Source organism: Brachyistius frenatus, unplaced genomic scaffold (assembly GCF_029030835.1).
Source record: "Brachyistius frenatus isolate BFR_SWC_R1_liver_20210118 unplaced genomic scaffold, ASM2903083v1 Contig_100, whole genome shotgun sequence".
NCBI classification, from domain to species: domain Eukaryota; kingdom Metazoa; phylum Chordata; class Actinopteri; family Embiotocidae; genus Brachyistius; species Brachyistius frenatus.
In genome coordinates, this window is record NW_027210699.1 from 888,926 (window position 1) to 902,026 (window position 13,101).

The 13,101-nt window shown below is 41.2% G+C and overlaps 1 protein-coding gene across 4 annotated transcripts in view; it reads right to left on the bottom strand.

Moving 5' to 3' along the window:
• Positions 1–13,101, bottom strand: part of arnt2 (aryl-hydrocarbon receptor nuclear translocator 2) — an 87,318-nt gene that overhangs the window by 19,324 nt on the left and 54,893 nt on the right. For all 4 annotated transcript variants that reach the window (XM_069711448.1, XM_069711446.1, XM_069711445.1 and 1 more), the window contains 3 exons: positions 8,723–8,799; positions 2,311–2,445; positions 1,284–1,358 (listed from right to left, as the gene is read on the bottom strand). In XM_069711448.1, coding sequence (XP_069567549.1) covers positions 1,284–1,358; positions 2,311–2,445; positions 8,723–8,799 — 287 coding nt within the window. The remainder of the gene's footprint in view (positions 1–1,283; positions 1,359–2,310; positions 2,446–8,722; positions 8,800–13,101) is intronic.

Genomic DNA, 13,101 nt, shown 5'->3' on the forward strand with positions numbered 1-13,101 from the left:
GTTTGGGATGGATGGATCAAAACAGGACTTTCAATCAGGAGACAAAGGTTCAAGTTTTAACGTGTAAATTGCTTCAACAAATCTTTTCCTAACCATGTATTTTTCATAACTAACAACATATGCGGTAGTGGACTGACGAATGTATGATACTCTTTGAAGTGACACCGAGTTAAGATCCTCTCTCTCACCCTCAATATTATGGGCTGCATCTAGAATTGAAAGTCTTTGTATAACTAACTGTATGAACTGTTTGTCTGTGTTCCAAATGTAACTGGATCTTTAGCAGATGCACCCAGAGACATGAACAAATGAAAATATGAACACATGCAAACATGAAAACATGAAAATATGAACACATGAAAACAAACCGAAGGACAAAGTCCATCACATCCATGTCTGTTTAAATTTCTATGAACATGTGAAATGAATCAGAGGCGGTGGACTGTGAGAGGTATGTGACATGTAATCAAATTACAGAGGGATCACATATGATTAGAATCAACTTCATTCATGACTGAGAAGTTGAAATACTTGAAGACAAATTGAAACAGTATCATCAGTGAACCCGGTCGTTCAGCCTGCAGCCAGTCCAACACAACTGAAGCATGCTGGATGAAGAGGAGTTTGTCCGCTGAGACAAGAGACCTTCCTGTTACCTTACTGTGACAGAGAGGTTGATGGATGGTGTGTATGTATGGATGTATATGTGTGTGTGCGTGTGTGTGTTAGCTGGATGAAAGCCAGATGTTTCTGCACTGAACAGAAACAGGTAACATTCCTGCTGTTGGTGAAATTCAGTGAGTTTTTTTTTCCAAGAAAGATTTCTTCAGTCACTTTACAACTAAATAGTTATCCTATAAAGCATAATCTTGCTTTTTTTTTTTAAATATCTGACAGTGCTCACATTACTGGTCATGAACTCAGAACTTTTAAGATTTGGCTGCCATCAAGATAAACATAGGCGTGTTTTAGAAAGCAGGAGTTCTCCAACACTCAGATTTCTACAGGGGTTTGGAAAAGTCAAAATTTCCCCCGATGAGGTTGAAGGCCAACAGGATGCTAAGTTTCTTTGTTTCTACATACATGTAAGCAAACATTTCTTTTTCTTACGACAGTGAACAAGAACAGATAACTATCAGTCATCTGCGGTTAATCTCCACTAGAAGACGCAGACGTGACCTGACAGCATTTCTTCAGCTGGCTTTATGTTTTTTTCATTTGATCCTGTTTTAACCCCGTTTACACCTGACACAGAAACAAACCTTCAGGTTTCAGCTTCCTACCTGTTGGAAACTTTCTCTGAGGTGACTCTGGTCCTCAGGATGGCAGAACTCCAGAATATCTTTCCCCAGCAAGTCCTGCAGGACAAAGAAAAGGTCAAATAAAGGGTTTCATATGATACATGATATTAATTATACCAAATAAATACACAAACAAAAAATATGTATATTTCATAATGTACATTCCATCCTATAGTCAGATGGTTGAGTTATTTAATCATTGATCTGAACACGTCCTTACATAGGTGGATCGTTAATCCTTTTGTCATGTCATGTCATAACTCTTGTTATCATATGTAATGTGATCTCCAGCCCGTCGGCTTCACCGATTCACTGGTGCAACTGGTTGGTGGCCTCCAACCCGATGACCGTAAATCACATCACTGCTTCGTATTCCAACACGATTTTTTTAAAACCCCAAAAACGTCCAAACATCAGCCACTGCTCCTCTCTAGGGCACAAGTCTTTCCTCATTCTCCAGCTCTATTTTATTCTTCAATTTACTGTAGAGACGGAACCTCTCCCAGCCGTTAAAAGACTTGTTATGCTTCCTGGCTAGCTAGCTAGTGTACCCAGCATCCTGCTTGATGTTTTGCCCCATTGAAGAGTTCCCATTAGTAAGAAGGATACACATCAAAAAGGGGTCTCTTCAAACACTCACTACATCGCTGGGTAGCAATCAGCGGAGCAATATGTTGGTTACGTGGCTAAAACTTCAGTTCTGTGAATACATACATGTTGTTGCCCAAAGATGAGTTACAGCAACACACGAGTATGGAGTTGTATGAGAAATTCATATTATGCATGACATTTATACTGGTTGTAATACCGGAACACACCACTGGGAGTGCACACAGCTAATTCCTAATGTGTATCTACTGTGATCAATATCGGCAACTTACTGTGAATATGTTGCAAGGACAAAGAATATTTCCCCTAAAAACTTAAAAACTAGAGAATACTCTTATATCTCCATTACAAGTTTTCATGACATTCACAGTACGAAGTCCCTTTAATGTTCTTGGCTGACCTGAGGCTGATAACCGATGACATTGATGCAACGCGGGTCGACGAAAGTGATGACACCATCGGAGTTGTGACGTGACAGGAACTCTGTGGGAACCGAAAGGCCGTTCATATCCATAGAGACTGGAGAGCTGGTTACCTGAGGGACACATACATATTTCAGATGTATCATTGAGGCATATGGATGAGGATATTTACAAACTTCATAATATTATTTATCAAGTATGGCAGAGAATCAAAAATATTAAAATATTGAGAAATGATTCAAATAAGATGCAAAAAAGTGTCAAACAATGAGGAAGTCTAACCAAAAGTGTAACAATTGACAATTAACACTTGACTTGTGTGTTTTAAAACTTTAAAATATGCCGAATTCAGCAGAGGTATCAAAGAAGACACCATCATTAAGAACTTTAAGGTCCATGGGACTGAGGCTAAACTGGACGCAGTCACGTGAGGAAAATCCACCCAGAGCCACATCACTAATATATCTGTGTCTGATAGCACCATGAGTCCTTTTCTGAGCGACAGTGGGCTCCATGGAAGAAAACACCAGGGGACTCCACTATGGGAAGAAAAACAGACTGGAATTTTCTAAAATGCATATTGACGAGCCACAATGCTTCTGGGAGCATGTCCATTGGACAGATGAGACCAATCTAGAGCTGTTTGGCATGTCACATCAGTTCATAGACAAAACAATGAAGCTTTCCAACAAAACAACACCATACCTACTCTGAGACATGGAGGAGGCTCGGGTCTGTTTTAAGGGCAGCTTTGCTGTGTCTAAATCAGGGTGTCCTGAACCTTGAAGTCTCCAGACTGTCGGGGCTTTCTGCAGTGAAACGTGCTGCCCAGTGTCGCAGAGCTCCGTGTGAGTCACAGGTCCAACAGGACAATGAGCCAAAACACACAGCTGACATCACCCACAATGACTCAACTAAATACTGGACTGTTCTGAAGTGACCTTCTATGACTCCCGATCTGAATCCTATCAAATATCTGTGGAAAGAGCTGAAACATTCAGCTGGAGCGGTTTGTTCTGGACGAATGGACCCAACTAAGTCTCATTAAGAGCCACAAATAACCCGTTTACAGCGACTGCCGCTAAAAGTAGTTTGATGGTCCCACCATTTTGTCCATGCCACTTTTAATTTATATTCTTATATTAAATATTCTGTTGAATCAAAAATCAAAAGTAAAGTCTGATTTTTCAATTATGTGGAATAAACAGTGATGGATTTGAATTACTTTCAAGTAGGAAATCGTGGGTTTGTTGTTATTTTGTGGAAGGGTACCAACAAAATGTGTCTGAATCTCCCTCCTTGAAGCTCAAAGCCTCTGATGGAAGTAGCACATCTAGCCATGATTAGTTGAAATGATTACGGTTAGAAATGTAATGAGCCTACAAAGGGATGTTTGAAAGCACCGTTAATACAAAAATAATAAATACAAAACTCCAGACTAGAAGAAATGACTGGTTTGTGTTTTAGGTGTAACTCAGACTTGTGATTCCTGACCTGACTCGAGGTTCACTCGAAGCCAGGTACTATTGTGATCTTACACATCCACAAAAATCTTAATTATAGAGTCCGTCAACCGGGTTCAGTCGTCACCTCTATTATACAAGAATCCGTACCACAACAATCTGACTGAATCACGTTCTTTCCTCTGCTGCAGCATCATTTGTCAAACTAAATCTTCTCTGTGTGATGTGTTGGTTGTTACATGTGACAGGCTTTTGCTGAAAGCCCTGAAAGCCTGTTCCTGTAAGGAGACAGAAATGCAGGTGTGAATGAATCCACCTGACATGTAGGAGGGTCATCGCTTCTTCACACAGTCCGTGACAAACAGTCTCGCGTCAAGGAAACTTCTTTAATGCCTGTTGTCATCTTCATACGGTCACCTGGTTGTTGCAATACTACCATCAGAAGGTGGTAATGCACCTAAAAGCTGTCTTCCAGGCGCCATTAAACACATTGCGACCAGGATTTGACAGGTTTAACTGTGTGGTGCTGTCAGATTAGATGCCACGAAGAAAACAGAAGAAACCTGCAAAGATGACGACAGCCAGCATGACGTCACCCGTTGGTTTGTGAACATTATGAATCCTCCAGTTCAGATTCTGTCTGTCACCATCTTTGCTAGTTCGGAGTGGTTTGGAGCAGGAAGTGACCATATTTAGACGAGCTGGGGGAGGAGCCAGCGGTGGAGTTGACCGATCTGATTGGAAACCTGACGATACTACGTCCCGCCCACCGATAGCTGTAACCTGACTGCACCACAGGCCTGTCAATCAAACAGACACGCCCCCAAAAACAGGTCTTCTTGAATCTTCTTTTCTAATGAATGAGGGATTATTTTCAGATGGACCTCCAGAAAACTAATAAGAAGGAGTGACTTTAGCTAACAACATCGAGATAACTGATGGACACATTTTATTCACTTTGGATTTGATGAGAGAAGTTGAATGGGAGTCTATGAAGCCGGAGGCTTTTTGGAGCCGACCTCGCTGATATTGCAGCTGAAGACACTTCTGCATCGGAACCATTCATCAGACCCGAAAGCTACGTCCACTTACAGATTATGTTCACGATATATAAGAGAATGAGGGGCAGTCTGCAGGTAAAGCTAACAGATAATTCGTCTACCAGAGCTGTGGGCAGTCATTACAGAGCAAAGTCAGAGCGTTGAAATATTACCAAGCGACGGTCCATCCACTGATCCACAAACAATTGCCAGACGAAGTGAGTTTGATGTTGGACATGCCGTGCAAACATTGATCTTTATCTCAAAGATGAAACTTAAGACATGCTTTTCATCAGCTCTGTCCAAGGTGAGGGTTTCAGAAGTAGGATACCAGACTTCATGACGTAAGTGACTTTCTTCTTCTCTTCATGTGGACGTTGGCGGCGAGCGGTCGACTAACAGTCCAATAGTTCAGAGCAATTTTTGCCTTGAAAAGCCCAATTATAATACATACTATAGACCCTCATGCTGTCTCTCCATGTGAACCTGTCTTAATAAACCTCATACTTTAATGGATGAACAGGCCAGACACGACTAATATTTTTTTCAACACCGTCTGTCAAACAGCTCCTTCACAATAAATCAAAAAGGAGACGAGCCCCCATAAAGCATGTGGCAACGCTACAACGTGCCAAATGAGAGTCAAGAGACCAGCGGGGCGAGTCGACCCAGCGCTATCACAAAGTGAGTTGTTTTTGTTCAGGTTTGGGCTGCGGTGTTGCGTCAATCAATCAATGACTGACTTTCCTACAAAACTCCACCCCACTCGAGAGTACTATACGTCGAGCAGGGACGTTCTGTTTCCAGAAAGCTTTGTAGAGCAACTCGCATCTTTTTCTTTAGTTCCTTGGGAAATAAATAAAGTCTGTTTTTTTTTTTCTTTTCTGGCAACGTCTGCTTCTACTATATGAGTAAAGACAAAGACAGATAATTCAGCAAGAGATGGGACAACAAAGGTCCCAAGCTGGACTCAAAACCTTCGATGATGCAGTTTACAGAGAGTACCTTCAACCCAATGGGAGGGGGGGGGGGATTATTGACCGCCTTCAAATCATCAATCCAATAATTATTGGAGTTTCAGCAGCAAACAACCGAAAGAAAATTGGGGATTCAGCTTTTGTCAGTTCTGCTTCAAAGCTGTGGGACAAACTAACTGTTAGATATCAGGAAGCTGCTCAGCTAATAATTTCAAAAGAAAGCTCAAAACACATCTCTTTACACCAGCCTTTAATCAGCTACTCTTCAAGCTCTGTTGCACTTGAACTACTGTGCCTTTGAAATGGATATTGCATATGTTACAGTGGGGCAAAAAAGTATTCAGTCAGCCACCAATTGTGCAAGTTCTCCCACTTAAAAAGATGAGAGACGCCTGTAATTTTCATCATAGGTATACCTAAACTATGAGAGACAAAATGAGAAAAAAAAATTCCTGAAAATCACTTTGTCTGATTTTTAAAGAATATATTTGCAAATTATGGTGGAAAATAAGTATTTGGTCAATAACAAAAGTTCATCTCAATACCTTGTTATATACCCTTTGTTGGCAATGACAGAGGTCAAACGTTTTCTGTAAGTCTTCAGAAGCTTTTCACACACTGTTGCTGGTATTTTGGCCCATTCCTCCATGCAGATCTCCTCTAGAGCAGTGATGTTTTGGGGCTGTCGCTGGGCAACACGGACTTTCAACTCCCTCCACAGATTTTCTATGGGGTTGAGATCTGGAGACTGGCTAGGCCACTCCAGGACCTTGAAATGCTTCTTACGAAGCCACTCCTTCGTTGCCCGGGCGGTGTGTTTGGGATCATTGTCACGCTGAAAGACCCAGCCACGTTTCATCTTCAATGCCCTTGCTGATGGAAGGAGGTTTTCACTCAAAATCTCACGATACATGGCCCCATTCATTCTTTCCTTTACACGGATCAGTCGTCCTGGTCCCCTTGCAGAAAAACAGCCCCAAAGCATGATGTTTCCACCCCCATGCTTCACAGTAGGTATGGTGTTCTTTGGATGCAACTCGGCATTCTTTCTCCTCCAAACACGACGAGTTGAGTTTTTACCAAAAAGTTCTATTTTGGTTTCATCTGACCATATGACATTCTCCCAATCCTCTTCTGGATCATCCAAATGCTCTCTAGCAAACTTCAGACGGGCCTGGACATGTACTGGCTGAAGCAGGGGGACACGTCTGGCACTGCAGGATTTGAGTCCCTGGCGGCGTAGTGTGTTACTGATGGTAGCCTTTGTTACTTTGGTCCCAGCTCTCTGCAGGTCATTCACCAGGTCCCCCCGTGTGGTTCTGGGATTTTTGTTCACCGTTCTTGTGATCATTTTGGCCCCACGGGGTGAGATCTTGCGTGGAGCCCCAGATCGAGGGAGATTATCAGTGGTCTTGTATGTCTTCCATTTTCTAATAATTGCTCCCACAGTTGATTTCTTCACACCAAGCTGCTTACCTATTGCAGATTCAGTCTTCCCAGCCTGGTGCAGGTCTACAATTTTGTTTCTGGTGTCCTTTGACAGCTCTTTGGTCTTGGCCATAGCAGAGTTTGGAGTGTGACTGTTTGAGGTTGTGGACAGGTGTCTTTTATACTGATAACAAGTTCAAACAGGTGCCATTAATACAGGTAACGAGTGGAGGACAGAGGAGCCTCTTAAAGAAGAAGTTACAGGTCTGTGAGAGCCAGAAATCTTGCTTGTTTGTAGGTGACCAAATACTTATTTTACCGAGGAATTTACCAATTAATTCATTCAAAATCCTACAATGTGATTTCCTGGATTCTTTCCCCCCCATTCTGTCTCTCATAGTTGAAGTGTACCTATGATGAAAATTACAGGCATCTCTCATCTTTTTAAGTGGGAGAACTTGCACAATTGGTGGCTGACTAAATACTTTTTTGCCCCACTGTATATTTCAACTCTGTGTTTAATTTTATGCATTTAAGCTGTTCTTATGCATTTGATCTGTTCTTATGCATTTCATTTGTTTCTTATGCATTTTACTTTTTTATTTATTTTTATGGTACTACGAGTCAGCGTCCACGCACTGATGATGTTGAATCGGCTTGGAGAGGCGTGACTAATTACTCTAAATACATTTTCCGCTGTTCTTATGAGAACCGCTGCCCAGTGGAGGAAGCCGAAGGAGACGAAGGAGGAAGACGAAGGGCCAAACAAAAACGTGTTTTAATTGTGCATAATTCACTTCCCCATCATTAATGAAACAGCCTGAGGTGTGTTAGGGAGTGTGGTGTTGCACAGATTACTAAACCAGATGAGTAGATGAAACAGCTTTTGAATTTTTACCCCTTTATGTGTAATTTAATTGCAGTTCATTCTTAGTTCATCAGTTTCCTTTTATATTTGATGGCAGTGATTGATTACCTCGTTATGACTCACATCTAATTCAATAGATGAGACTCAGCTTTATTTTTTTATATGATTAACTGAATCAGAGAGTTGCGTGCAAAAAAAAAAAATCTTGTTTTTATAATTGATATAAGTGGGTTGCGCAGATACGCAGAACATCTGTGGGATTTTAGATCAGATAGTTTGACCTCCAAATTGAAACTGATAATTGCACTGCACCGGTGCATCTTCACTGAAACACCCCTCGTTGCACTTTTCCGCCCATCTCAGCTCAGCTGGGCTCAACGATGAGCCACGAAAGTTCCAACTCGCCACAAGTGTGGAAAAAAAGCCCGTTGCGCTGCACCAACATGCCAACTGGATCTGCATCTGGGCCGCGTCAGGTAGGAAAATACGGCCCATTAACTCCACCTGCTCACCTGCGCTGATCCAATACATTTCTTCTGTCAGCAAAAGAAGTAAACACATACATACACAAACACACTCTGAGATGTTTTGTTCTTATTTGTGTCACCACCCACCTGCAGTCGTCCGATGGCCACTAGGCAGTATTTCCCCGTCTGACCTGCCTCTGTGTCTTCATCCGGTATCGTCATGCCTGAGCAAAAGAGCAGAGTGTGAAACAAGAAGGGGCCGTGAGTATCATTTAATAGGAATTTATCATATTGTGTAAACACTTATTTTCCAGTTTGCTACTTGAACTTTGCAGCGGTGAGAAGTAATCTACAGGCTGACACGGACATTGATTTATACACTCGTTTCACCATGAAGTCTCCACAGTGCACGATAGATTTCAGCCACAACCCCAGATTCTGCTGACATATTTCATTTCAACTCGCTCCACTCCGTCTGGTACAAATAATTCAGTCACAGGGAGGAGGAGCGGACAAACACAAAAACAGACAAATCAATACCATTTCGATGGCACTTCTCCAAGCATAACTTTTCCACTGTTTGTTTTGTGCCAAATCAACTATCTCAGCGTTTATCTCACCGTGTCACTTTTCTCTCAACCAAACAAAACAAAGCTGAGTGGGGAGACCTGCTATCCTTCCCTTAAGTTACATTAAATCAAATTGCTCACATAATCATATTGGAATATGATTGTATTTACTAAGTAAAAACAAAACAAAAATACATCTTTTATTGATAAGTGGTTTGCAATCCAAATTGTTCTTTGGTCTGACAGCACGAGTTAAACTTGAAACGGTCCAGATAATTTGCAGCTCGACACACGTTAATGTGATAGTTGCTCACAAGTGTCGCAGCGCAAACTGTAGCTGCACATGTCGCTGAGCTGGTGTGACTGTCTGCTTCTGCCGAATGCATCTTCAGCCACCACAATCACAACCTGTGAGGAGTTACATCAGCATCCTTCAGGAGCCTTTTATAATATTGGAGATCTATTAAAAGACCTAAATCTGAATAACACTTTGGATATTTTAACCAGCTGATTCACACTTTTCATAAATCAGCAATAAAGCTGCAGTTACTGGCCGTGTGTGTATTAGTTTCATTCTCGGTTAAAGGTCACCTATGGAGGTGTTTGTGAACCATGTTTTCTCGAGTCTGTTCATGAGATATTTCATCTACAGTGACGAGACCTCCTGGATAAACACATCGTTCTGGTATCACTAAATATAAACAAACTCCACACGACACTTTTCCAATAACAAAATCAACACAGTTCAGCATTTTGTTGCAGGTTTTTTTTTCCTGTTAAAAAGCAGGTTTAAAGGGGAGTTTTTTCCTCCCAGCTTACGTGGGAAGTGTTCTTCTGTATAATTATGTAACGTTCTGTTCTAAGGAGTTTACTGTGTTAAGTGCCATGAAATAACCTGTTTTGTGATGTAGTGCTATTTAAATTAAATTCCTCTATAATAATCTAAACCAGGGGTCTCCAACATTTTTCCCTCAGAGCTAAACTTCAGGAGGAAGGCGACGGCTCCACAACCGCTGAGAGTTCTGGGAGAGGAGGTGGACATGGTGGAGGAGTACAAGTACCTGGTGTCTCCATGACAACAGACTGAACTGGAAGACCAACATCAACGCTGTCTACAAGAAGGGGATGAGTCGACTCTTTTTCTTGAGGAAACTTCGATCCTTCAATGTGTGCAGCGAGATGTTGGAGATGTTCTACCAGTCTGTTGTGGCCAGTGCGCAGCATTGGAGCCGGTGACACCAACAAACTTAACAAGCTGGTCATCGGCTACAAACTAGATAGTCTGGAAAAGGTGGTGGAGAGGAGGACGCTGAACAAACTATTGTCCATCTTGGATAATCCTGTCCACCCTCTCAACCACCTGCTGCAGGGACAGCGGAGCACTTTCTCTAAAAGGTTCCTCCAGCTCCGCTGTCACAAGGACAGATACAGGAGATCATTCCTGATACAGGAGATCATTCCTGATACAGGAGATCATTCCAGATACAGGAGATCATTCCTGATACAGGAGATCATTTCTGCCCACTGCCATAAGACTTTACAATAACTCACCTCTGGCAAAATCCATCACAGTACAATAACACTGTTGACTGTGTTTCTTGGTTGCTTGTATATTATATATATAGATATATACTGTACTGTATGTATATATATACATATATATGTATATGTTGACTGTGTTTATTGGTTTGTTGTATATAATATATATAGATATATAATGTACTGTATATATACTGTATATACTGTGCATTTTATATTTATATTTTTTACTGCTATTTTATTTTATTACTTTTCTATTATATTATTCTATTCTATTATTTTATTCTATTGTTTCTATTATTGCTTCTGTATGTACGCTGCTGTGGCGAAAAAATTTCCCCTCGGGGATTAATAAAGTATATACCTACCTACCTACCTACCTAAATGTCTTTGGCGCCACCAAACTAGCTATATAAGTTTCTTTTATGTGAACAATAACAAACTGATACTCATGATCTATGTATTGTCAGGTGGTTTTCACTAATCTTACAATGACCTTGAAAAAATGTTAAACATCACAACATCCATCTGAATGCCATGTGGAAGAATCTATAAAAAGACATGTCTGTAATCACATCCAGATTTATGTCTGTGCTGATTATCACGCAGGAATCACAGAGCACATGTTTTATTTACCCAAGAAATGAGCCTCCTCTCCACAATTAAGATAAAAACATCATCCCGATCACTTTCCTCATTCTTCCCTCGAGGACTCTTCAGTCAGCGCCAAACTCTCTGGTGCTTGATGTGCAACATATTTGCGATGCGTGCCTGTTATCCATCTGCACTTTATGAGTTTGTGTGCGTGTGTCGCCCGACGGCCGTTTCCAGCAGAACCGAGTCCAAAACATTCCAGAGGAGTATTTTTAGCACGAGGAAGTCAACCATGTGCCAGTGATTTATAAAACACACATGGTGTTTGTTCTACCTGGAACGAGTCCAGTGTGACCTCAAAGTTCTGTGGGGGTGTAGTTGTGTTTACGTGATGTTGAGTTTCATCATCCCACTTAGAAACCAGTGTGAACACACAAAAATGTGTGTGTGCGTGCGTGCGTGCGTGTGTGTGTGTGTGTGTGTCTACTATCCTCATGTACTGCTGGATTTATATACATCAATAGATGTTTGAAGAATTCTTCAGTCAGGTCTTCTAAAGTTCAATTTGTGAAAACATTTTTTCATGCAGGACATCTGGAATAATGTTTCTGACTTGTTTTAGGTTTTCTTATTTTCAACAAATCCTATTAATAAATCTGAAACAAAAATGTGTTGGTCTGTCTATTAATATTTTCGAACTTCCTTTCCTCCTCAGGTAAGGAAGCCAATTGGCTCCTGATGGAAACGTAAATCTGTGGTTAAAAAACATTACAGACATATACAAGCCATTACTCAATTCATAGGGAATATAGTGTTTCTACAACGGATGAATCCACATTTGGTGATCTAGTGACTCTGGTGGGTTTTCCAACAGTAGGATGTATGATCCCAATCATTGTGGAATTGAGTCACAATAAACTACACTGTGTGCTCGTGGGGATGAAGAACAATGAAACTATAAAGCACATAAGAATGAGCTGGATCAGGCTCAGGATACACATATGTGATATCACGTATAATTCATGGTGGTTCGGGCCGACACAGAGTCCATAACGGGCCCCTTTCCTGTCCAATCATCATAAAGGCTTCAGTCCACCCTCCCAGCTTTAAATCTGTGTACATCGCTCTTCAACAACAACAAATATGGAACCGCTGCAGATCTCCTCCACCTCCCCGGCCTCCTTCCTCATTAACACATTTCTCTGTTGGTGTCCATTCATTCAGAAGTTGTGAAGTTCGTTCAAAAGTTGTGAAGTTCGTTCAGAAGTTGTGAAGTTCGTTCAGAAGTTGTGAAGTTCGTTCAAAAGTTGTGAAGTTCGTTCAAAAGTTGTGAAGTTCATTCAAAAGTTGTGAAGTTCGTTCAGAAGTTGTGAAGTTCGTTCAAAAGTTGTGAAGTTCGTTCAAAAGTTGTGAAGTTCGTTCAGAAGTTGTGAAGTTCGTTCAAAAGTTGTGAAGTTCGTTCAAAAGTTGTGAAGTTCGTTCAGAAGTTGTGAAGTTCGTTCAAAAGTTGTGAAGTTCGTTCAGAAGTTGTGAAGTTCGTTCAGAAGTTGTGAAGTTCGTTCAAAAGTTGTGAAGTTCGTTCAAAAGTTGTGAAGTTCGTTCAGAAGTTGTGAAGTTCGTTCAGAGGTTGTGAAGTTCGTTCAAAAGTTGTGAAGTTCGTTCAGAAGTTGTGAAGTTCGTTCAAAAGTTGTGAAGTTCGTTCAGAAGTTGTGAAGTTCGTTCAGAAGTTGTGAAGTTCGTTCAAAAGTTGTGAAGTTCGTTCAGAAGTTGTGAAGTTCGTTCAGAAGTTGTGAAGTTCGTTCAGAAGTTGTGAAGTTCGTTCAA